Genomic DNA, 26,598 nt, shown 5'->3' with positions numbered 1-26,598 from the left:
TTTTCCTTCAGCCAAGATCTCCAAGGCACACACATTCTCTCTCTCTCTCTCTCTCTCTCTCTCACACACACACACTCCTCCTCTCACACACACACACACACACACACACACACACATCTTACTTTTATATCTATCTATCTAGATTCTAGATAGACAGATAGATAGATAGATAGATAGATAGATAGATAGATAGATAGATAGATAACATTTTACACATTTGTATTCATAGTTCTTATATCTCCATGCCTTGCAAATTTTCCTTATCAGTGTATTGTAATGCACAAAAAATGACTAAATTATTATGGTTTTAGAAAAAAAACAGCTGTTCTGAACTTTAAAAAGCAGTTCTGTCTTTGTATCTTCTTCTGTCACAAGATAACATGGATTGGACCAACAGCTGATCAGAACTCAGGAGGATTTACAATTCTTTTTTCTACTATACATGGCAGCAATTATATACCCCTTTGCATTATAGATCCTTCCAAGAGATATGAAAAATCAGAAGGGGATATAACAGTAGAAAAAAAATCAACTACTCTCCACTAAATATAAAGAATTTGAGGTAGTTTCACAATGTTCTTATTGGGTTTCTGGAACAGTATGTTCTTTTTCTTTCCTTATAAGGTTGGGAAATACTATGCATTAAGCATTATTTCAGCTTCATTGTACGGATATTGCAGAGGCTCTCTTGTGCAGGTGGACAGGAATTGGGTAAAAGTATCACCATTTATTAACTTCTGTGCTTTATTTTACAAGTTTTCACAGAATTCATTCCAAATAATACCTGCTATTTCATGTATGCTACGTAATGTTTTCCCTCTCAACTTCTGTCACAAAGAGATTCTTCTTCAGAAGTTCTTCTGTGCTTGTTTCTCTACTTAATTCACTATTTTCTCTGACTTAGTTCACAGCTTCAAGTTTTTAAGGCAGTTTTTATATATATATTGTTTCTACCACTGCAATTCCACATCTTTGTCACCACTGGGCAGCTAAAGCTATTTTCCTTTCTCTTATCTTTCCTAGCAGAGAACTGAGCAATAGAAACTATGGACAGTTGTCCTGATGGTATTTGCGTCAATTATAGTAGAAATTATGGGATTCAGCAGAAGTAAGCTCTGCCAAAACCTCTCGGGTACATGTTGATACAAATCACCTCCCTTATACCAAGGGAAGTACTGGACACTTGTAGATGAAAGAAATAAGTGGTAGTGGCTGCAGCACTTGTAACTTTAAGTTGGGATCCCAGCATGGTGTCCAAAGTTCCCACTGAAATTTCCCTTGATGCTCCCACGTTTCTTGCCTCTCTCTACTTTGTAATTGTCTTTAAAGTTTGATTTTAATTTTGAATGCCATTCTGAAGGATGCTGGCATGCCACAAAAACAAAGGCCAGTTTCCAGAATTCCTTTGGTTTTTAACTAAGTTGGAAAATAAAAATGTTGAGTGGCTGCAGCTCAGTTTGTAAACGGCCTCTTCTCTGCCAAGAAAGACTTTTCAAGGAGAATTAGCTACAGGAGTTTTCTATAAACATTTGCCTTGCATTTCCTTTCACCCAGATTGTCACAAGAGACCTCAATTTTCTCAAATTTACGTCAGTGTTCAAGCTGCTGAAGCAAGTTGCAAGTTGAAGCAACCTGTTCAAACATGTTGCATTCGGTGCCCCTTCATTACCTTTGCCCCTTTCTCTGCATATATATCTTGGCTAATAATCATATAATCCTGCCTTAAATTCTAGTTGCAACAGAACCACCTCCTGATTGCTGAGTGGAAATAAAAATCTGCCATTTAGCAGTTTCTTTCTCAGAGTAGTTACACTTAAGTAACTTGAAATAGAGACAGTGGATTCAAGAGGTCAGGCATTAAAACAGTAGTGGGTTGCAACTGGTTTAACAACCGGTTCTGTGAGTGCGCGCACACACTTCGCACATGCGTGGAGCATTCAAAATAAAGCAAATTGAAGCTCAACTGCTTACCTTCTAGGGCAGCCCCAGCAAGTAGAACAGCTGAGGCATGGAAATCAGCTGTGCCATGCAAATCAACTGAGCCCAAAAGAAGGAAATAAAGGACAGGATAGGGCAGGGGCGGATGAGTGGGGCCAGCTGATGGTTGGAACTACCGATTTGCTTGAACCGGTCTGACTGGCAGCATCCCACCATTGCATTAAAGAACTTTACTGTATCAAAACCTTATTTATGCCAGCATTCTGCTGAACTGAGGCCCACCCCTTTATTTCTGCCACAGCTTGCGGTCAGAGCTATACCTATTGACCTTGAGGTAGTATATGCCTGCATAGTTTTCCATTATTTTTTTCTAATCCACATTTAAAGCATTCCAAGTTGGCCATCCCTTCATGTTCTTCTAGCAGATTCCATAATTTAGCCCTGTATTGTTTAAAAAATGTATGAACTGAATTTCTCATTTAGTTTGCTTTTGTGATCCTAGATTGGGAAGATCCATTTCCTTTTTGAGGCTTGTTTTCCTTTTCCTGTTTTGTTTTTTACTTAAATGAGTGCAAACAACCTATCCTTTTCTATATGAAATTTCTTCTGTATGAAGAGACATTTCTTCTGTATGAAGAAATGTTACTGATCTTTAAATATATTTATGGAGAAAGTGATAAAGGATTATAAAGAGAGAAAGGTATTGTTTACAGACATATATGTGAATATAGAGGAACCCTAACAAATGGTTAAAAAAAACCAAGCACATATTGGGAAAATAGTATTATATACATTGATATATAAAAGAATCTATTACAATTATAATGTGCATATTAATGTTGGAAGTTGGAAGACAAAGATTATGTATATTTAATTGTATTATTATTATTATTATTATTATTATTATTATTATTATTATTATTATTATTATTATTATTATTATTTAAAAAGTATATTGGCCCAGTCAATACACTGTGCACAAAATATGTAAGGTAGTTAAAACATGTCTACAGACTTATCCCTTTCTAACTAAAAGTTGCTCTTGACTTTCAATAATGTTAATTTCCATTTTCTGAAATGTCACCAGCTCTACAGTAGGTTTCTGGAAGTGCAGTGATCAAAATGGTTTGCAGTATTTGAAATGTGCCAACTTTGGAAGCTTTCCTAATGATTTCTAGCATGGGATATATTTTTGGTAACAACCATTAACTTAGTTAATGTTTTTATCATATAGTGATCACAACCCACAACTCCTTTATGAGTTTCAGTCATTGTCAGCTGAACATCAGTGTATCAAATCTAAACTGATTTGATCACTTTTCATTTGATGACATTTAACTGTCTTAGCCTAGTTAGTATCCATTTTCTAACAAACTTGACCAGCCTTCCACAACAGACACCTGAGGAGTCAGGTAGTTCCCATTCTTCTTTAAAGAGCTGCTCATTTCCCTTTTGTGTAGCCTTTTGTGTAGCCTTTTTCCCAAAGGCTGCCAACACTTAGGAGCCACAATCGGCCCACAAGTTATGTAATCTTGCTCTAGAGGAACTCCTCCTATCTTTCAGAGCCAACCTCCAAAACCAGTAGAGAAATACATTTGGCTCTTCTTGCCAGGGTCACTTGTGTGCTGTAAAGAAGCTGACAGAACAAGGAGGAGGGCAACAGCCGAAAGAAGTAAGGTGATGTGTGTGGAGGCAGTGGCAAATATAAGAGTAACAGGTCAAGAGCTGGAAGGGGAGGGGGTGAAAAACTAAAGCAATATTTCTGTTCTGATTCTTGTTCTGTATTCCTTAGAACAGCATTCCTGAAACTGGAAAGTATAGGAAGGGATGTCCATGCTTCGGGACAATGCCAAAAATCTTTTTGAGAAAGATTCTTCTTTGCAGAGGCATTTCCACCTGGAAAATCCAGGTGTATCTATTTGGATTATGAGGCTCCTAAAAGTTATTGATACTTTAAAATGTTTGCCTAGAACTTAGAGGCTAAGGAAAATGACTCACAAGGGTAAACTGGCATCACTGGGGAGAAATAAAGGGGCAACAGTGGATATCTAACTGTAATCAGTGTTTGGTTGCTGTGATTTTGTTGTATACCATTTTCATTTTTAATAGCAATAGCACTTAGACTTATCTATTGCTTCATAATGCTTTACAGCCCTCTCTAAGCAGTTTATAGAGTCAGCATATTGCCCCCAACAATCTGGGCCCTCATTTTACTGACCTTAGAAGGATGGAAAGCTGAGTCAACCTTGAGTCGGTCAGAATTGAGCTCCTGACAGTGAACAGTGAGCTAGCCTGCAATACTGCATTCTAACCACTGTGCCAGCATGGCTCTTAATGCAAGAACAAGCTTGGTTTGAACAATTCCTTTCCTACTAGGTAACCATGGTATGCCGTGTAGCAATTATTGGAGCAGGAGTGAGTGGCCTCGCATCCATCAAATGCTGCCTGGATGAGGGACTCGAACCAACATGCTTTGAGAGGAGTGAGAACATTGGCGGATTGTGGAGCTTCATGGTGAGATCTATATATCCCATTTGTGTGACAAATGTACTGGGCTTGAAACTTACTTGGGTATGCTGGAGCTCTTCTTATACCTGGTGCACCCCATGTCTGTTCCTTTGGTTGGCAAAATATTTGATATCTTTTTAGATCTTATCTCGAGATATCTTAGATTTGCAGGGATATTGTTTATAGTGGGTAGTGAAAAATGTATAGAAACGTGTTAGAGTGTATGCAAAAGTACTGACCGCAGTTTTATTCACTTCAGGGTACATTTTAAATAGGTAGAGCAATGTTTCTGAACCATGGCAGCTTGAAGATGTGTAGACTTCAATTCCCACAGTCACCAGCCTTGCTGGCTGGGGAATTCTAGGAGTTGAAGTCTGCATATCTTCAGATCACCAAGGCTAGGAAACTTTGGTAGAATATAGGTGTCATTCATATTACTGTATCTCTTTACTCCATTCCTTTACTCTTTGCATTGAGCAGGTCTCAGATCACACAGAGCTATAATAGAATTCAAGAAAAAATGGGCACAGTTCCTCTTCAGACTTATAGCCTGAAGGTATGGAAGTTGGGAATAGATAGATGACTTATGCTTGACTTGGTCACTCCTGGAATCTGAAAGAAAGATAGAAGGGGTGAGAGAGATCAGTGCCTAAAAATTCACAGTCAAATATGAGCTAGTGTCATCAAAGGATGATGATGTAATGGTTCTGCAACAGTACCCCCTACTCCAATGTATAAGAAATTGCAATTAGAGATTTGAGGGGAAGATTTGAAATGCTAGCCCATGAGATTACTGCCTGCTGCCCTTCCTTCCTGTTTACCAAATGAGTCCTTTTTAATTTTAATAAATCTAATTACATATTGTGTGAAAGCACATTGGGCTGGCTCCAAGTACCCTTCATCAGATTTCTCTCCAAATGGAATACAATTGTATGAGATACTGAAGCAGACTTAGGAACTGAAAATGGAAAAGGAATGATATTTCACATAGTTTATTTCTCTTGAGTTGGCTGTCAAAATTAGTTGGCTGGTTGATGGATTGACATTTTTGATTGTATGGATGAACAATTTCAGCTGATTAAGTGAAGGTATTCATAAATCTTGATCCCATTGGGTGAGCCATAAACCTCTTCTTCTAGGATTCAGTAAGAGCAGAAATGAAAATGATCTCCACCCTCAATAGCTCCATCAGACTTTGTGGAGTTCTTGGTGCTGTTTGAGCTTGGTTGTTCACTTTCATATGTTTCATTACCTGATTAGGTAACTTTGGCACTGTTGATGTCTGTAAGCAAACAATTGAGTTCAGACAGCACTCTGTTCACTGGGTCCATCAGGCTTTATCTCCTATCTCCTTCCCACCTCCCACATGTCATCCAGCTATCTCTTCCTCTGACTCTAGTATGAGAAGGCATAAGGGAGAGAGCCCTTGGCTTAACTGGGAAATCATTTATGGATCTTATTGTAGGCTAGATTAAGAAGTGGCCAACTGCTTCCATAGTTCGTCAAGAAAGGTATAGGAAATCCCCAGGAGTCAAGTTTAACTCAACAAATCGTTATTATATTGTAATCTCTTTGAACAGTTTCTATTTCCAATTTGCAAAAGCATTAAATGTTACAGCTAAATTTTAAAGATCCATTTTAAAACAAGAATTGGGTATCTGAAAGCTCATGTTTCACTTTGCTTTGCTTCCACTTACTTGTTTGGTTGTATATTTTAGACTGCAAATATGTGAGTAAGGATTCCCAGTGTGGAAGATTAAAGCGAGTTATAAATACTCCAGATAAATGTTTTTCAATAAACTAGTATTACTACAAATAGTAGTTTGCAATTGTTACTTATATATATGTTTGCAAAAGACAATGCGGTAGTTAATGCAGAAAATAGCAGGAAAAAATTAACTGTATTGCAAGGCTAGGACAGCTCATAACATGAAAAGTCTCTCTTCAAGTTAATAAGTGTTATTTGATAGGACTTTGACATCTGTCTTCTTTTTGTTGCCTGGAAATAAGCTGTGGTGCTTTGTTTTCATTATGCAATCTTTCATAGCCATCTGCAGAATATTAATCCAAGTGCAAACATGTTGAGTAACATGAAGTGCTGCTTGACTGAGTACTGGCCATCTTAATCTTTTGGATTGCTTTGAAACTAACAAACTCTTTGTGAAGGCTGTAGGGTTTTTCTGCACTTCAGCCTTAAACTGCTGGACTCCTAAGAGTAAACCAGCTGGAAATGAAGGTTTAAGAAGTTCATGTCCAGATTTCAGATGATTCCTCCTTTGGGCTGATGTTCTGTCTGGATTGCATTTTCCACAGCTTCTGATTGTAGAATTCCCTGTTTTTTTAATACCCCCGGAGCAGCAAAAGAAAAAGACAAAAACACCAGTGTTCTTGTTTTTCCTGCCACTCAGGCTACAAGGGGAAAGTGGCAGAAATCTTGTCAATCTGACTCAGGATTTTAAAAAGAAAGAAAAAAGAGTTGGTTCTGAAAAAGCTTACAGATTTGTTTCTATGGAAATCTGTTGCAGGAAATCTGTTGCAGATCTAAACTCTTCCACTTTGAGGCAGCACAACTTGGAAAACACTTTTATGCAATGCAGAAAATGAGGAGTGGAGATTGCCTTCTCAGTGGGCGAGGGATGGCTAGAGCACAATGTTGTACATTTCTGCCCTCAAGAAATGATTGAAGGCTAGCACTGAGGCAAGTGGATAAATCAGGGAAGTTCCCATAAATTAGAGCAGGCCCCAAAGTACAGTCTCTTAAATGAGAAATGGTATACTGGCTAAGGCACCAGGCTAGAAACCAAGAGACTATGAGTTCTAGTCCTACCTGTGGCACAAAGGCAGTCATTTTCTTCCTTCTTCCTAATTTTTTTTCCAGAAAAAAAATTCTTGGCTGCCATCCCCAAAAATATTCTTCAGACAATAGTCAGCCACCCAATGCTCAGAAATAGATATATATTCCCTTTGGAAATAAGCTGTGCTCTAAACTTTGAATTTTGACATTCCATGGTAGTTATCTGGCTTACATGTCACTGATTGCTGATCCCTCTTCTGACATTTAAAAATGTTTTTGATAGAATTGCAAGTATAATCCCCATCCCTATTAAGAACAATTTGTACTCTTGTGAACTTGCCTGAGGCAAGTGTAGATTAGTATTTCCCAGCCTCACAAAGACTCTTCTTAAACAAAGAAAGATTAAATAGAATCTGTAAGAGAAAACTGCCACTTTTCTTTCTTCTTTCTTGACAAAAAAAATCTTATGAAACCTGGCTTTCTTCCAACAAATTCAATTACTTGCCCTTTTGGTGACTGTATGATTCATAGGACTATTAGCCTTATCCTTCATGGGATAAAAAATGCCTCAGATGTCCTAGAGTCTTCTAACTAATGTTTCTCAATTGTAGAATCCAAACGAATGGACTTCAATTCCCAGAATTCTCAGCCAGCCATGGAGTTAAAGTCCACTCGTCTTAAAGTTGCTAAGGTTGGGAAATACTGCACTAGACTCTTGGGGGAGGGCAATGAAGCTGCCACTGGTGGCAACCACAAGGCTGAGATAAACAGTAACTACTTTTGCAGGAGTCAATGGGTCAGTCATCAGGATCAGAGGTCTGGTTTTCTGAGTTTTCAGACTCGTGCTGGAGCCCTTCCTCAGGCAACTACTCTCTCACCAGAATGTGTGCTTTGGGCTATTCCATGCATAAGTGGACACCTCACGTGCTGTGAAGGATTCCCAAAGTCGAACTGTTCGAAGTACTAGCTTCTCACAAATGAAGGCAAAATTTGAATGAAGGATAATGTTGCAGGATCCAATCTGGGTAACTGTTGTATTGCATATATCTCATATTGGATGCATCTTCCCAATCCAATTGATATTCTAATTTCCATCTCTATTTGGCCATTGGCACATAGATACCATGTTTAAGCTGCAACAATGAAAGACTGCTCCCCTTGGGGCTTTCCGTGCTAATTATTTACAGTGTTGTTTACAATAGCTATAGAAAGGTCTGTTTTAAAAATAGATATATCTTGTTTTATAAGTATTGCTTGCTTCATGAATAATGTATTTTATTTGTGTCAGTCAGCTATTTTGATTGCTTCTGGCCCACCTTTTGTTTGGGTGTCCCAATGGCTGATTTAAGAACTTTTTCCTTGCCATGTTGTTGCAAGCAAATAAAATTGGGATAGCAAGCCTAGATCTTATGGACAAGTTCAAAATGATCCATCACTTCTCTCAATGGAAAATACCATCCTTACCTGCCCCTTTTTGTTTGTACAACAAACACAGCTGAGAAAAATCTAGCACCTCAAATTTCAAGTTAACGGAAAATATTTCCACTTTCTGCAATTCTGTTTCTTTAAAGAAATTTCAATTTCATCTTTGCTTTCCTTTCTCTGCCAGGAGTCACCAGAGGAAGGCAGAGCCAGCATTTACAGATCTGTGTTTACCAACTCATGCAAAGAAATGATGTGCTACATGGACTTCCCTTTCCCAGAGAATTTTCCTAACTATATGCACAACTCCAAACTTCAAGAATATATTGAACTATATGCCAAGCATTTTGATCTTCTTAAATACATACAGTTTAAGGTAAGTGATTATAAGCTGATTGAGAAGGGATTTTTAACAATTGCCTTTCACTGCTGGTTCATATTTAGTTTGTAGACTACAAAAATACTGATTTGTGCTGCTGTTTATGGATCTTGGATAACAGTCAAAATATGTTTTATTATTTATTTGTTCATCAAATTTATATAGTCAGGAAGTGATTCTGGATAGTGCAGAGCAAAAACTGTGTAAAACAATATACATGCCACACACAATCATATTAAAAAGTTACAAAAACCTAAACCGTGAACACAAACACTTTGATTAGCAATGATCTCACCAGTTTCCTGGGACAAAGCTAGGTCTTGAAAGACTTCTGGATGGAAAATTGATGGAAGAAGGGAAAAATAATGAGAGCATAACAAATGAAAAAAACATTCTAGGGTTCTCATTAAATTCTGTGAGTAAAGCAAGATGATAGGATTAGAAGAGCAAACAAAAATGGCTGCTGTTGGCTCAGTTCTTGTTTGAACCAGAATAACAATAATACCTTGCATTTCTTCTGTCTATATCCCTGGCATTGCCTTTTCTTTGGTTTAGTGAAAATTTATAATTCACGAGATTCTCTCAGTTGAATTTGTAACGAATAAATATAATTAATAACTGGCACTGGTTTAACCTTTTGCATAATCCTAATGTGCTGAACTCCTGACGAACATTATTCTAATTTTCACAAGAGAAGATCTGAAATAGAGCCTGTTTTTCTCTCTGACTATAAATGTTGAATTCAAGCTGAGGATGAATTATGGAGAGGAGATCTGTGTTCCTAATATAATTTGTTTAAACTGGGTTCCTTTAAGTGGCTGATCATATACTGAGGTACATAAATCATGGTGTTTTCACTATTATGGCTTCATGCAGACTTGGCAAGCTTTTCAGATACTGGAAACTATTTCGATACAGCTTTGTCCCCATTTTGTTTTTAAAGAACATGCCTTAAATATCAATCCTAAAATCCCACAGTCCTTAGTGTTCTTAACAGATATCTTGCAAGGGTTAGCAATCTTACAATAATTTTGCCATTTAAAGTAAAATTTAATAATTTGAAGTTATTTATACGTGATCCAAAGCATCATGGGCATTTTGGCATTACTGAGTGCTGCATTGTCAACGTTTGGTTTAGCATACTGCACAGATTAAGACATAGATATTACAGGTTTCAATCCTAAATTTATTTATTAGGGATTGATTGATTGATTGATTGAGCCCCATTAAGTCACTTTCAACTCTTAGCAATCACATAGATAGAGATTAGGAATAAGTTTTATTACACAAGTAAACTTGTATAGGATTGGATTACATGATCCTTTTGTCAATTTTTTAATTCCACTGAGAAGAATTATATATACCCATATATAATATCTATGCACATATATCTCATACATGATGCATCCATTCACACCAACTAGATGTCATCAGTAGTCATTTATATATAGTTGCTTTGGATCTTGAATCATACTAATTCCTCAAGCATTAGGGCCAGGAAGTTAAGCCAGCTGTGTTGTTAGTGTGATTTTTATGACAGGGATATAATGTATGATATATTTGGGCATCACTGATTATTGTAGTGTTGCTTAAACACAACCTTTGTTTGTATGCAGCCCAGACCCACAGTTGTGAGATAGGCAATCATATACATTATTTAAATAAATAAATAAATATGTCCTTGACTGTTTCTTCAAAGACACGTGTGACCAATATTAAGAAACACTCAGATTTCCATATCTCTGGCCAATGGAATGTTGAGACACAGAAGGATGGCAAGCTGGAATCACTTACTTTTGATGCTGTCATGGTTTGCTCGGGACATCATGTGTATCCAAGTATCCCAGTTGATAGCTTTCCTGGTAAGTGACAAATATATTAAATAGATATGGAAAAACAGCAAGAAGACATGTCCTACTTAGGATTTGTTAAAATCAATGGAAGTTATTATCTGACTGGAGGGAGCAGCCCTGCCCCCTTTAATATTGTACATATATGTGTGTTTCCACACTACCTCTGATCCTGCATATCAGGTTTTGGGCTCACATGAAATCCAATTCACATACAATAGTAGATGTAAGGTATTTGCTGGGCAGGCATCTATATTGTGGTAAACATGCCTGTCTCTGACTTAATCAGCACAGCTTAAAAGGGGTGTTGCTTCTCCATTCTTAACATGGAGAGTTTTATGTTTTTCATAATGACTAAACAGAACCAACCTTTGATAAACCACAAACGATGAAACATACTTTGTGAATTGTTTCTATGAGTGATACAAGAGATTCTCATACTTTTTCTTGATACAAGTGCATTGTATCTTCTTCCTCATAGTTATTTGAAAGCAAAACTGAGCCTAAAGTTAAATACATAACTACATTAATATATCAGCTTTACTTTTAACAGTAGTTGCTAGCAGTGTGGAACTGGATTGGAATCATGGCAGATGAGAAGGAATTTTAAAACCATTTTCTCCTGTGCCACTATTCTTCCCTCCAAAGCTATAAAGAAAATCCCTTTGGCTAGCAGTAAGCTTTATTTTTAAGGGCAATGGGGCATTCAGACCAATTACTCTAGGAAACAGTAATAATAGAAGCTGAGATGATAAGAATAGTATCAGTGGGAAAACACAAGATGTACATCCAAGTCAGACTTCCATATGCTTTCAGTCTGCTACATCAGTGGTTTTGCTGGAAGATTTCAATTGTTACAATCATAATTTGTTTTCAAACTTTTTTCACACAGGATTAGAGAAATTTCAGGGTGCCTTCTTCCACAGCCGGGAATACAAAGGCCCTGAAAAGTTCAGGGGGAAGAAAGTTCTGGTAATTGGCCTAGGCAATTCTGGGAGCGACATTGCTGTTGAGCTCAGTCACACAGCCTCTCAGGTATTGCCTCTACCCTGATGGTCCTCAATTCTAGTTTTAGTTATTCTAGTTCTCAGAGTAACCTTTCCAAAGCTGTGCCATTTCCTAGAGGGTCTATTTCAAAAAATCTTAAAAGTGTTTTTTGCTTGCACTGATTTGCACATAGCGTAATGAGAAGAAATAGGGATTATAATGAGGTAAATTAGGGATTATACAAGAGTGTTAGGGTTGGGGTTAGGGTTAGGATTCAAGTTCAATTTCTAATACATCCACGTGGAGGAATTTTCCATTAGCACAATATGGACACTTCACTCTAAAACCTTGGAAAACTTTTGCCAATCTGTCATAGTGATCTAATATGACTTCGCATTGTGTTAAACCATAGCTTAACTGGAGGTATACAGCCAATATTAAGCTATAGTTGATAGTTAGAATGATAGAGACTGTGTTAACATAATATATTAAGCCACAATGAAGCCTAATCGTTCTGCAAACAGAAAATGTTTATACACTCTGGATTCTCACAGTGTGAGAAGCCTCCAAACGTAATTAAAAATACCTTGAATATGGAAGGGAGTTGAGAGGGTGGTATGCATGGACCCTGAATATGGATTTCATATTTTGGTATCCTCTCCTTGTTTTTTAAAGGTTTGCATCAGCTCTAGAAGTGGATCCTGGATAATGAGTCGTGTCTGGGACAAAGGATACCCTTGGGACATGCTGCTTGTAACTCGCTTTGAATCATTCCTCAAAGACGCCCTCCCAAGAGCCATTTCTGACTGGCTGTATGTGAGGAAAATGAACAGATGGTTTAAACATGAAAACTATGGCCTGATACCTGTGAATAGGTAATGTATGAACAAGAGCTTATAATGAGATCCTGTGAAAACCCTTCTGCCAGATCCACACTGATAGGCAAATGTATTGCTTATTTAGAAGGCTTAGATTCATCTTTTGATTGAGTGATTTTTAATACAACTTTCAAAACATTATAATAGGCAAAATAATATAATAACCCAAAGCTCACACAACAAAATGCTTTAGCTAATTCCTAATCAAGTCAGAGTAAATATGCTGGTGGAAAATAATGGAAATCATTCTAATATATCTGATGATGGGTCCAAGAATGGGGAAGCTGCCTTAGCTTAATGAGTATTAATATAAATATTAATAAGTCACTTGTAAAGTGAAAGTAGGAGACCATTGTTTAAATGTATGATAGAGTAACAGTATTGACTATATTTAATTTAATTCTAATGTTGAGGTAAATACAACTAAACCAAATTGGCTTTTCTTCTATCCTCTAGTTTTGGTAGTGTAAACTTGGCCACTTAAAAATCAACTACTGTTTTTGGCCCATAAAAAGTTATACACTCTTGATACAGACGTTTCTCCCTTTTTGGGGGATGGGGGGAGGGATATAAAATTTGACTTAATTTCCTAAGCCATTTATATTACACGTATATAAAAATCAGAAAAGTTCCACCCACATATGGTACCACTTTGTTCAATCCTAATAATAGCACACTAGCATTTCTACAAGATTATTAATGTGCTCATATCATTTTCTATATGACATCTACAGAGATATAGAAGGATCCTCTTTTTTGATAGCACTGAAGTAAATTGACTTTAAATAAATTTGTGTTTTGAATTATATGAAGTAACAAATATAATAGAATTTTAGATAATTTTAACAACATTAGAGTTAATGTAAATAAAGATGTATCATACAGATTGGATTTGTAAAGCTGAATAAGTAATGTTCCACTCCTTGAAGCAGAATAAAAATTTGCCAAATCAAGATACTAAAGGGGCAAGAAAAAAGCCAAGAATGTACATTGTGTGCAACAATACTCTTTCATATTCTCTGGGGGGGAAAGCCTTAAAATGTCAATCTGTTATCCCACTGAAAAGAAATTAATTTTTTAACTAAATTATTTCTAGATAAAACAACTATAACAACAATAATTTGACTTTTCCAAGAAAGATACCATAAACTGCAAGAATAAATCTATAAATAAATCACAGTCTATCTGAATTGCTAAATAGTTTAAATATTCTTCTGAAGTGTGTTTGATTTGTGCAAGACACACATTTCACTTTATACAAACATTGAGATTAGAAGAAAATGGTCCAAGTTCAGGAAAACTATTTTCTCATCCATATCAGTTCAAAGCCGAAATCCAATCCAGCAAATGTTACATAAACTTTTATGTCAATCCCAATAAGCTAACACAATTTCACTCCTTAACTTTTTCTTTAGGGGTTGGTTTTGAAAGCTTCAGGACTTTTAGCAAATATCTGAAGAATTTTAAACATTTTATCTGGGGGAGTGGAAGTCTGTTCTGTATAATAACCCCTACTGCGGTACAGCTTTGCACTAAGACTCTTTTGTGGCAGTCATGAACTGTGATATTGGGCTGATTTAAAGAACACGGAACACAAAGTTTGGAATCTTCCCAGATACAACCCTAATATTAATTCCTATAAAACAAGATGAAGGGGGAGAATGAAGAGACAGTGTGTATTAGAAGAAAGGATCATGATTTGGGAAGAGAATAGCATAAGTATGCAGGTCTATTTAGTTAGGATAATCAGTTGATCGAATGTACCAGCATTACCTGAATGGGTGGACTAGTGTCTTAGAAAACCCCATTGGCCTGATTTCTCTAGAGTATTAGCTAACAAGGAGAGAGTGGTACAGATTATAATTTGGGAAACTCTCCTGTACGAGAAACTGTCAAGAATGCTGTAGAATGTGAATGTTCAACTTTTGCCTTGCCTGAGCCATATATAAAGTATATAATGTAGTGTGTGTGTGTGTGTATGTATGTATGTATGTATGTATATATGTATATATGTATATGTATGTATGTATGTATGGCATTCAGCTTTGTTCGAGTATTTTCCCACGTCATTGTAGTTGTGCTTTTAAAGTTGTAGCAACGTTTCGGCAGAATCTCATCTGCCATCATCAGGCTTCTGTATTGTGTCCGTCTGTGAGTCAGACTTTTACAGTGGTTTCAGATTTAAATTTGGAGCAGCCTATTGCTGTGCCAGAATGGTTTTTTCTTCATCCTGATTGGTTGGGAGTCTTGGTCTGTGTTTATTGGCCTTGGAGTTTGCTGTGTTCTGCTTGATTGGTGTTTCTAATATCTTCTGTCTGTTTTTTGGCTCTTTTTGTATCTTGATTGGCTGGCAACATTGTGTTACTTTATTGGAGGCCTTTAGTTATAAATGGATGGCTATCATTAGTTAGGAAGCTAGGTTTCATCTGGGTGTCTGGTTGGGGTATGTTTGAGCTGGAGGTATCAGGAGGGATCTGTTTGTGCCCAGGTGTTTGCCTGGCTTGTGGTGTGGAGATTTTTTTGTTTGTGAGTGCAGGCTTCCAAATGATTGACAGTCTGGTGGAATCATCTCTTCTATTCATGCTTTCTGGTCTTTTTTCAATCTCTATGGCTTCTCTGATGATTCTGTGGCTGGGGTTTTCTATAATGGCTAGGGTTTTGGTGCCATTGAAGTTGATGCTATGACCTGACACAGACCAAGACTCCCAACCAATCAGGATGAAGAAAAAACCATTCTGGCACAGCAATAGGCTGCCCCAAATTTAAATCTGAAACCACTGTAAAAGTCTGACTCACAGACGGACACAATACAGAAGCCTGATGATGGCAGATGAGATTCTGCCGAAACGTTGCTACAACTTTAAAAGCACAACTACAATGACGTGGGAAAATACCCGAACAAAGCTGAATGCCATACATGTAAGTACCCGCGAAAACTTAAGAATATATATATATATATATATATTCTATCTATCTATCTATCTATCTATCTATCTATCTATCTATCTATCTATCTTTGGTTATTCGGGTTTTCTCCCGCATAAAATTGGAAGTATCTAGGCGATGTTTCGATGAAGTCTCATTCATCATCTTCAGGCTTGTGTCTTCAGCTCTGTGCTGTGTTCTGATTGGCTGGGGGTGTGTTCTGTTCAGGTGGGGGCTTGGTTGTGCTCAGGTTAGTCTTAGTTGCTGGGGGATTTGAGCTGGTGAACTGTGATCCTGCTGTTTGGCTTCGCGTTCGTGGTAGTGCCGCATCTTCATGGTGGGCGTCAGTTCGCTTCATGTATGGGTCAGAGGGGTTTGAAGCGAGTAGTGATGCAGCTGCGGTGCGGCTTCTGGTCTGTGGTCATGTCTCATCTTCTGTGTGGGTGTGAGTCTGCTTTCTATGTGGAAGTGTAGTGGTAGCATCTTGCGTGGCCCTCGTGGGTGTGGGTCTGGTGTAATTCTTCATGTTAGGTACTTGTCTGTTCATGAGGGCAGGTTTCCAAATGGCTGGCAGGCGGGAGGTGTCATCTCGTTTATTCATGCTGTGCGGGCGTTTTTCTATCTCTATGGCTTCTCTGATTATTCTGTTGTTGAAGTGTTCGGTTTTGGCGATAGTTCTGGTATTTTTAAAGTCAATCTCATGTCCTGTGACTTTGAGGTGTTGGACCAGGGAAGAGGTCGGTTCTTCTTTTTTGATTGAAGCACAACCACGATCACGAAACCAAACAGCAGAACACACCCCCAGCCAATCAGAACACAGCCAACCCTCCAACCAATCAGAACACAGCCAAACCCCCAACCAATGAGAACACCCCCCACTCAATGAGAACACAGCCAAGCCCCCACCCAATCAAGTCACACCCCCACTAGCAGTTAAAAGGAAGAAGCAGCTGCAAGCTCACATTACTCTGAGAAGCACAGAGCCGAAGACACAAGCCTGAAGATGATGAATGAGACTTCATCGAAACGTCGCCTAGATACTTCCAATTTTACATGGGAGAAAACCCGAATAACCAAAGATCCACATACAAATACCCGCGAGAACCTCAGTATATATACCCCCACCATGAAGAAGCGGCACGACCACGAACTCGAAGCCAAACAGAAAGATCACAGCTCACCAGCTCAAATCCCCCAGCAACTAAGACTAACCTGAGCACAACCAAGCCCCCACCTGAACAGAACACACCTCCAGCCAATCAGAACACAGCCAACCCCCAACCAATCAGAACACAGCCAAACCCCCAACCAATGAGAACACCCCCACCCAATCAGAACACAGCCAAGCCCCCACCCAATCAAATCACACCCCCACTAGCAGTTAAAAGGAAGAAGCAGCTGCAAGCTCACATCACTCTGAGAAGCACAGAGCTGAAGACACAAGCCTGAAGATGTTGAATGAGACTTCATCGAAACGTTGCCTAGATACTTCCAATCTTACGCGGGGAAAAACCCGAATAACCAAAGATAGATAGATAGATAGATAGATAGATAGATAGATAGATAGATAGATAGATTCACACAATAATGTTAAATATTTATGATCTTGCGTGGCCGCATTATTAGTTGTCCAGGGCTGCATGTGGCCCATGGCCTGCAGGTTGGGCATGCCTGCTATAGATCCTAAAGTGTGTAGGAAGTGGGACTACATATTTCCCAAGGTCTATTCTTATAACTAAGAACAAAAAATGTTTCATGCAAAGTGATTGAACTATAAGATGGAAAGTGCCTGTGAATATGGATCTAATGAATGTGAAGGGCAAATGTAGCACTTTGGGAGAGAAGACAAAGCTATGGGGGAACTCCCTGGATTTGGTTCACAACCCAGATATTCATCACTGTGTTAAGATATGACATATTCTTTTATGTTCTTTTCTCATGAGCTGGTTTTTATTCATATTATAAATTGTTTACATTTAAGTGGCTTCAGGGGCAAGTCAAACATGTACAGCTTTTCAGTTCCAAAGGCCACACATGGCCTTTCAATGGTGTGCTACGGTCACATGCCAAAAGTGATGAGGCCAAGACAGGAATTGAAATTGAAATTAAATTAAATTCAGTTATAAATATATGACAGTTCCTTCTCTCTATCACATTAAAATTGTAATTTGGTAGCAACCCTTTGAGACACCTTAGAACCATATTCAGAAAAAATCTCAGAGCCTCTGGTTGTTGTGGTTTGCTGGCAGCAGGTGAGGACGGATGAGGTCTCAGAGAGTGAGGGCTCAGATGAGGGGCCTGCGTGTGATGCAGGGATGGGACCAGGACCATCAGGGAGTAGCCTTCAGAGCTTGTGGAATCTGGCAGCACTGATGCAGAGGATGCCGAGAAGCCTGTGCCCACTGCGTGTGCACACAGGGCTGCTCGAAGGAAAGAGCAGCTGCAGCAGCACGGGCGACTCAAGAGTAAGGCTGCAAGGTAATGGCCCCTCCCTTAAGAGATAAAAGCCAGCCTGAGAGACCGGTATTCTCTGCAGGAAGCAAAGAAGTTCTTGCACTTCAAGCCTTGTGGAAGTTTGGTTTGTGTTTGAAGACTTTTTGTTTGGAATATTTTTTGGCAACTTAATCTACTGCTTTTGGCAGCCTTGCACAACCATCACAAAGCTCGTTCTTATCAGAGACAATTAGTTTTAATAGCCTTTTAACCATGAATTAACAGAATTTGCAGAGGGGCATTAAAAGGCTTTGCTTTTATCTCTGTTTGGTGTTTGTTTACTTGGAACAAGGTTTGAGTCAGAACAGTGGTTTTGTACTTTGGGCAAGGTAACACTTAGCATCATTCATGAATATATTTAGCTAAACACATGCACAGTTTTAAAAGTAACAACTGGCTAAGAAAATCAACATGAACAATTTCTCTTGAAGCTAAACTGAAATTCCAGGATGAAGTCTTTTTTTCTCTCCAAATCTGCTCTGCTGAATAAACAATGAAGTGTGTATGTTTGAATGTGTAGCAAACAGTAGAACAATGCAATGTAAATAATTTAAACATTAAAAAAAACTGGGGAGGAATAACATGCCTGAGAATTTATATCACAAACCCATGTATCATAAAACAAGCAAATGCATTTGATCAATTTATTCAAAAAGAACAATAATGTTGATAAAGAGAAAGTATCAGCATTCTGTTGCTGTAAATCGGATAGCAGGAAAAAAAATGATGTATGATCCCCCTACAATTCTCTTTCTGCCAGAGAGACTGGCAGAGTCAGGGTGAGGAGTTAAATGAGACATCAGTTTAATCCTTACATAGCCACAGAAAGAATGAAGTCCAACCTACCTTGAAATCTGTTGGCCTTATCTAGTTCTCTCCAGGTGCAGAAGGTTAGTCTAGAAGATTCCTGCACATAGGCTTTAACAATAAATCAATAATTCAGAAACTTCACATATGGACCTTGATTTTTATATCTGACATATCCTGAGACAGCAACTATATGAGCCATGGTGGCGCACTGGTTAGAATGCAGTACTGCAAGCTATTTCAGTTGACTGCTGGCTGCCTGCAATTTGGCAGTTCAAATCTCACCAGGCTCAAGATAAACTCAGCCTTCCATCTTTCCGAAGTGGGTAAAATGAGGAACCAAATTGTTTGGGTCAATATGCTGAATCTGTAAACTGCTTAGAGAGAGCTGTAAAAGCGCTGAGAAACGTTATATAAGTCTAAGTGCTTTTGCTATATAACATACAGTATATGTTATACAGATATAAATGTGATATCTGCCAACTTAAAGGTTCCCTCTCTTCTCTTTCTGCCTAGGATTCTGAGAAAGGAGCCTGTCTTCAATGATGACCTCCCAAGCCGTATTATCTGTGGCACTGTTGTTGTGAAACCCAATGTGAAGCAATTTACAGAAACCTCTGCAATATTTCAAGATGGGACTGTGCTGGAAGGCCTTGATTATGTCATCTTTGCTACAGGCTACACCTTTGCCTATCCTTTCATGGATGATGAATCCATTATAAAGAGTAGAAATAATGAAGTCACCCTATACAAAAGTATCCTCCCCCCATTTCTGGAGAAACCAACCATGGCAGTCATTGGCTTAGTCCAATCTCTTGGATCAGCTATCCCAACTGCTGAGCTTCAGGCTCGCTGGGCTACAAGAGTATTTAAGGGTTAGTGATAAAGCTGTACATCAGGATGTTCCCTATTTCACATCTTACTTAATATTTTCATGTCTTCAAATTAATAAAATTACTAGTCCCAATGTTGCATGAATCACACAGAGCTGGCTTATATTCAAGTAAAACTTAACATCTTATATGAATGATCCAGGACCAGTATCTAAATTTCTGCTTTGGTAATTGCAGTTACCTTGTCAGATCAGGGTCAAAATATTCTGAATGTTTAATATTTTCTGCAGGTACCATTGTTTTTTAAAACTTCTTTTTGATAATTCTTCACCTATATCCAGCTTCTCAAGGTTCTCTAAAGTTGTATATTCTGAAGTCACTTCACTTAAAATAATGTAGAATGTATGAATAAAAAGATGGGTAGAAGGATATGCTTTTATCATAGCCAATTCTTCCTTCTTCTACAGGATTGTGTAAGCTGCCTTCAAAGACCACCATGATGGATGATGTAGATGAGAAAATGGGGAAGAAGCTCAAATGGTATGCAGATATGGCCTTTTAAATTTCTACCCATGTAAGACATTTTCATACCATCACTTCAAGTCCTAAAAGTCCTTTTAACTTCTGGGACAATTTATTAAAATACTAAAAGTACTTTGAAGACAATCCACTACTATCTTTGTCTTCATTCTATTTTATTTTATTCAAAAGAAAGTTGAAATACAAAATGCCAAAAAAAAGATAAAAAACAAAAGACTCAAAACTATCAAGACATTTTAAAAAGTGCATCAAACAGAAAAAAATACATATACACATTATCCCCTCTAATTGAATACTGATTAATATATTACTACATTATAAGTTCCCACTCCTTGCGAATCCCCCCATTTTTAAACTATGAAATCTATTTCCAAATTATTGACCTGTCTTCTATATACTATATTAATGACAAAATAGTTAACAGGAAAAGGAATAATAATAAAAAAGACAAGTTTAAAGTTTCAAAACTCTGTTAACAAACATTTATTGTAAACCACTTGTAGAAAGTTTGCCACGGCATCTTATCTATCCCAAATCATCCTGAAAGTTAAAAGTCATTTGTCTTGGATCAAATATCCACATTTGTTTCTTAATGCCATCTCTTATCAACTAAAGATCCAAACAAGTGACCATTGCTTGTCTGTAATCTGATATATTGGTACTTTGTGTTAATTGATCATGGAACAAAGAACACTAAAACAGAAGGAAACAAGAAGATATTGTCTGGATATTTCAATCCAAGATTAAAAGAAAAAAATAAAAGAGATAAACTTTAAATATTTTGGGAATTCAAAAAGTACAAAAATCCAGCAGTGAGAGTCCAGTATTAATGTAAATCAAATTAAAGCACTTCACCATCCAGACACTCATCATGCTTCCTTACAAAGAGAACAGAAGTTATTCAAAACAACAGAGCTCCCATTCAAATCCAGGGAGCAGCACTGCCAGAGAACCAGCTTTGGCAGCAAAAATAGCAGATCATGAGTAAGAGCGAAAAAGCCAACATTCAGCAGCCACCTTGGGGAGCAGTCTAGGACTGTCTTATGTCTTGATACTCTTTATTTATTTATTTATTTATTTATTTATTTATTTATTTGATTTGCCAATTGTTTACAAGATAATAAGTATAAGTGTATACATAGTTGTGAATACATGAAATGGGTACATATAAGAAAAATAAAAGAGGAATAAGAGAAACAATAGGACAGGGGCGGTAGGCACGTTGGTGCGCTTATGCACGCCCCTACAGACCTCTTAGGAAAGGGGTGAGGTCAATAGTAGACAGTCTAAGGTTAAAGTTTTTGGGGTTTGGGGAAGAAACTACAGAGTCGGGTAGAGTATTCCAGACATTGACCACTCTATTGCTGAAGTCGTATTTCCTGCAATCAAGGTTGGTGCGGTTAACTTTGAGTTTGTATCTATTGTGTGCTCTTGTGTTGTTATGGTTGAAGCTGAAGTATTCATTGACAGGTAGGACATTGCAATGTATGATTTTATATACCATGCTTAAATCAGACCGAAGACGGCGTAATTCAAGGTTTTCTAGTTCTAGAATTTCAAGTCTGGTGGCATAAGGTATTCTACAACGAGTAGAGGAGTGGAGAACTCTTCTTGTGAAATATTTCTGGACTTTCTCAATTGTGCTAATATCAGATACGTAATGTGGGTTCCAGACTGATGAACTGTATTCGAGTATTGGTCTAGCAAATGTTTTGTATGCTCTGGTTAGTAGTGTGATATTACCAGAGAAAAAGCTACGTAGGATTAGGTTAACAACTCTTAATGCCTTTTTGGCTATGTAGTTGCAGTGGGCTCTAGCACTTAGATCATTAGAGGTGAGTATTCCAAGGTCCTTTACAGAGCTTGGGTCATCAACAAGATCTTGACTATTCAGCTTGTATTTTATTTTCTGATTTTTTTTTTGCCAATATGTAAGACAGAGCATTTATTTGTTGAGATTTGAAGTTGCCATTTGATTGACCATTCTGATACATAGTCAACATCTTTTTGTAGGGTAGCAGTATTGTCTGTGGTATTGAACAGCTTTACATCATCAGCGAAAAGAACGCAATTGCTCTTAATATGATCACAGAGGTCATTTATGTAGAGTATGAAGAGAGTTGGTCCTAGAACACTGCCTTGGGAGACACCACTATTGACAGGTACAGAATTTGATAGGACACTCCCAATTTTGACCATTTGTTGTCTGTTTGACAGGAATGCTTCTATCCAGTTATTCAGTTGTCCAGAGATACCATAGGATTTTATTTTTAGGAGTAGTTTGTCGTGTACCACTGAATCAAAGGCTTTACAGAAGTCTATGTAGATTGCGTCTATTGCTTTGCCCTGGTCGAGTTGTGTCGTCCATATGTTTTTGCAGTGTAAGAGTTGCAGATTACAGGATAGTTTTTTTCTGAAACCAAATTGTTTATTGGAGAGTAGGTTGTTTGTCTCTAAGTGGAGGATGATGGATTGGTTAATAATTGATTCCATGACTTTACAGGTGACGCAGCATAAGGAGATTGGTCTGTAATTTTCAACTAGGCTTGGGTCTCCCTTTTTGAAGGTGGGGATGACTGTGGCTTGTGACCATAGGTTAGGCAAGGAGCTGGTCCTGAAAGATTTTTCAAAGATTATGCTTAGAGGTTTGGCTATGGCAGTGGATAGCTTTTTTAAGAAGTAGGCACATATTCCATCAGGTCCAATAGATAGAGATGGTTTTAGATTGCGTAGTGCCTTTTCAACATTGTCTTCTGTAAAATCGATATGTATTAGATCATTGTTGTTATCTGTGGTATGGCTAGGAAATACAGGGCATGATCCATTGCTGTTTACAAATACTGAGCTGAAGAATGTGTTAAAGATGTTGGCTTTATTGGTGTCGTCGTTGCAGTCTTTACCATCAGGTCCTATCAAGGGTGGGATAGACCTTGAGTCTTTTAGTTTGTTGTTTACAAAATTGTAAAAAGCACGGGTGGAATTGGTGCTTAGAAGGTTTTCCTCTTGTTTAATGTGATAATTGATGCATTCGGTCTTTATCTGGTGGCATAAATTTTTGTATCGGCTTTTGAAATTGGCAACGTGACCAGATTTGTTTTTCCACCAGAGTGATCTCTTTTGGATTGAAGTTTCCTTATTGTTATGGGTAATCTGCTTTTTGTTTTGTTTTGGGAGTTGTTGTTGGTACATATAGTTTGATGACTCTTTTGACTTCAAGTAAAAATATGTTGTAATGGTCTTCAACAGTATTGCATCCAGTGAATAGAGATTGCCAATCAAGGGATGAGAGATCGTTGTCTATAAGATCATAGTTGCCTTTTTGAAGTTACAATTGGGGATTACATCATTGTGGTGATTTTTGTGTGGGCGTATGTTGAGACAAAAGTCAATCATATTGTGGTCACTGCTGGAAAGGGTTCTTTAGTTTGTATTCCGTAAATTAAATTCAAACTATTGCAGAAGATGAGATCGAGGCAGTTGTTTAGTCTAGTGTTGTTGGTTACTAGTTGTTCCAGTCCCAGATTTGTAATAGCATTGTAGAAGGTTGTGTGTATGATTTCAGTTGTACATTCATTTAGGGTCCAGTCAATATGAGGTAGATTGAAATCACCAAGAAAGATAAAAGGGTATGGGCAGGATGCAGCCCATGTTAGTAATGTATTTAGCTTGTTTACATGTTCGATAATCAGGTGCTCTGTAACATAGTAAGAATCGAATTGTGATATTTAAGGATAGTTCACAGATGATGGTCTCAGGAAGAGCAAGCTCCTGGGTAACTTGGATATTTTTTAGATGTAAGGACTTTTTATAGAAGATAGCAACACCACCTCCTCTACGAATTTCACGATCTGATCGGTAAACATGATAGTCTCTTACTGTGGTAATGGAGTCAGGGAGAGATGCATTGAGCCATGTTTCACAGACAAATATAATGTCGAATTTAGCCATATTTAGTAGGAGGAAAAATTCAGGTATTTTATTCACGAGGCTTCTTGCATTGAGTAGTTTGCATTTAAGGCCAGTAGTAGTTGGAATTGAGGTAGTTAGGGGTGTGCATGCCTAGTCTTGGGTGATGGTGGATCGGTTGAGGTAGGGTTGTGGTTGAGGGTTAAAGCTGAGTTGCGGGTTGTGTGGCTTACTTTTGATACAGTCAGCATGGTAGTCAATGTACAGGTCCTTCTCTCCATTGTCTAGACGTTTTTTGAGTTCAGTGCGGAGTACACGGGAGCGGGCACGTTGCTGTATGGTTAGGTCAGGGCGACAACGGAGGTTCTTATGGTTGGTGTTGGTTTTGGCGAGTGAATTTATAGTGTAAATGAATTTACGTTTGCTTGATTCATTTTGCAAATGACCCTGCACAAGCGTGGGGCCACAGAGCCGTCTCTGTTTTTGAGCTCTCGGCCAATGCGGGAAATGTCAAGTATTTCATCAGCGGAGATGGTTGATGCTTGATAATCACTGATGATGTTTCGGATAGTTGTGATGTCATCATTGTCATTGATGTCCTCTAGACCAAATAAGATGGCGTTTGGACGTTTCCGTTCACGCTCAACGGCTTCTCTGATGAGGATTGGGATATCAATATTTGTCTGGGTTGTGTTTATTTGTGGATTGGGTTTTGGATTGGGTTGTGGTTGTTGGGTAGAGATGTGGTTTGTAGCTATTGGATGTTCAGGTTTTTGCTTTGTGTCTTTTTTTTCAAGGTTGGATATTCTTTCTTTTACGGCATCCAGGGATGCTACTATGGTGTTAAGGGATGTTTCAATGGTTTCAATGGTATCAACTCTTTTAGACAGATCCAGTATGGGTCTGCATGATTTGCAGAGATATGGAAACTCATTGGATGATTCTAGGTATTGAATCATTTGCTCAGGTAATCCCAAGCAGTCATGATGAGCGTATTTTTTACACAGAGAACATTTGATGGAGTTTTCATTATCCTTTAGATTTTTGTAGCATTTAAGGCATGTGCAGGAGTCTTGTGGTTCATTGGTGGGGATTATCTTCTCTTTAGGTTGTGGTTTGGCGTTGGATTTTCTTTTTGGCATGGTAGGTTTGTTAAGATAGTACGTTGATTGAATTAATTAAAGGAACAATTTTGGGTAATCTATATAGCCAATATCACATCAAACAATCAATTGCAGTAATCTCTCTAGTCAGATAATATTCCTGAGCAACAATCAGCCTAATCAATTAATTACTCTAATCACTAATCATTTAATTACACTAATCATTAATCACACTGTTCATTTAAATTCACTAAATCATTGATTTTACTATTCAATTAAATTACATGAATCTTGATCTTTTAAACTAGTCAGTAATCACACTATTTGCACTAAACACTCTAATCACACTAATCAATTAAAACAATAAATCAATTAAACCATTAATAAAATATTTTATAGAAATTGATTATCTAATCGTTGATATAGGTGATGAGGTAAGGAACAAAAAAAAAACCTCTGCTTCTTGTAAAAATTCTAGAGGAGTTTGGTAGCATTTTCCTACTAAGACATTTTATTTAAAGACATAAGCTTTCATCATGATCCACAGCTTACGTCATCAGAATACAAAACAACAGAGTTGAAAGAGGCCTTGAAAGTCTAGTCCAATCCACTACTCAAGCAGAAGATTATATACCATATTATATTATAATATTCTTTCCTTACATATATTTGGCCCATGGCTTCCTAACAGAAACCAAAATTAAATAAAGGAGAGTGAGGCTTTCCTTAGTTTTTCCTTGTTCTTTGAAATGCTTCTACCAAACTTTCTCTTTTTTTTTCTTTCTTTTAAGGTTTGGCCAGAGTGACACCCTGCAAACAGATTACATTGCCTATATGGATGAACTCTCCTCCAACATTGGTGTCAAGCCCAACATCCCACTTCTCTTTTTAACAGATCCTTGGCTGGCGCTGAAAGTCTTCTTTGGCCCCTGCAGTCCATACCAGTTTCGCCTCACTGGGCCAGGGAAGTGGGATGGAGCAAGAGATGCCATCCTAACCCAATGGGACCGAACACTGAAGGTCACAAGGACACGAACTGTGCCCAACTCTCAGAAGTGTTTCTCTTTCTCTGTTTTGCTCAAAATCCTTGTAATTCCATTTCTCCTTGCTGCTATTTTTATAGTGTTGAACTAATAACTTCAATGTCAAACTAGACAATGTCATGGGATTCTAAACTATGTTTTATTGGAAAGCAAAATAATCTCAATTTTTATAATAAACATTTCAAAAGAGTG

The 26,598-nt window shown here is 37.8% G+C and overlaps 1 protein-coding gene across 3 annotated transcripts; it reads left to right on the top strand.

The window, feature by feature from the left end:
* The first annotated feature begins 678 nt into the window (after window positions 1–678).
* Window positions 679–26,598, top strand: LOC113421686 (flavin-containing monooxygenase 3-like). 3 transcript variants are annotated; one of them, XM_087960953.1, is made up of 10 exons: window positions 679–711; window positions 1,027–1,132; window positions 4,315–4,452; window positions 8,850–9,038; window positions 10,741–10,903; window positions 11,784–11,926; window positions 12,554–12,753; window positions 19,498–19,856; window positions 20,282–20,354; window positions 26,155–26,598. In XM_087960953.1, exons 3-10 carry the CDS (start codon window positions 4,321–4,323, stop codon window positions 26,495–26,497), a joined length of 1,602 nt encoding a protein of 533 aa, XP_087817079.1. In that variant the 5' UTR covers window positions 679–711; window positions 1,027–1,132; window positions 4,315–4,320; the 3' UTR covers window positions 26,498–26,598. The 3 variants fall into 3 exon arrangements, with proteins under 3 accessions (XP_087817079.1, XP_087817077.1, XP_087817078.1); XM_087960951.1 differs by lacking the exons at window positions 679–711; window positions 1,027–1,132 and adding an exon at window positions 3,491–3,610; XM_087960952.1 differs by lacking the exons at window positions 679–711; window positions 1,027–1,132 and adding an exon at window positions 3,538–3,615.

Source organism: Notechis scutatus, chromosome 3 (assembly GCF_049901735.1).
Source record: "Notechis scutatus isolate UNSWTSFEM ecotype Mainland chromosome 3, rNotScu1.2, whole genome shotgun sequence".
Taxonomy (NCBI): Eukaryota; Metazoa; Chordata; class Lepidosauria; order Squamata; family Elapidae; genus Notechis; species Notechis scutatus.
The sequence above is the reverse complement of the archived record's forward strand: the minus strand, read 5'-3'. Positions and strand labels throughout refer to the sequence as shown.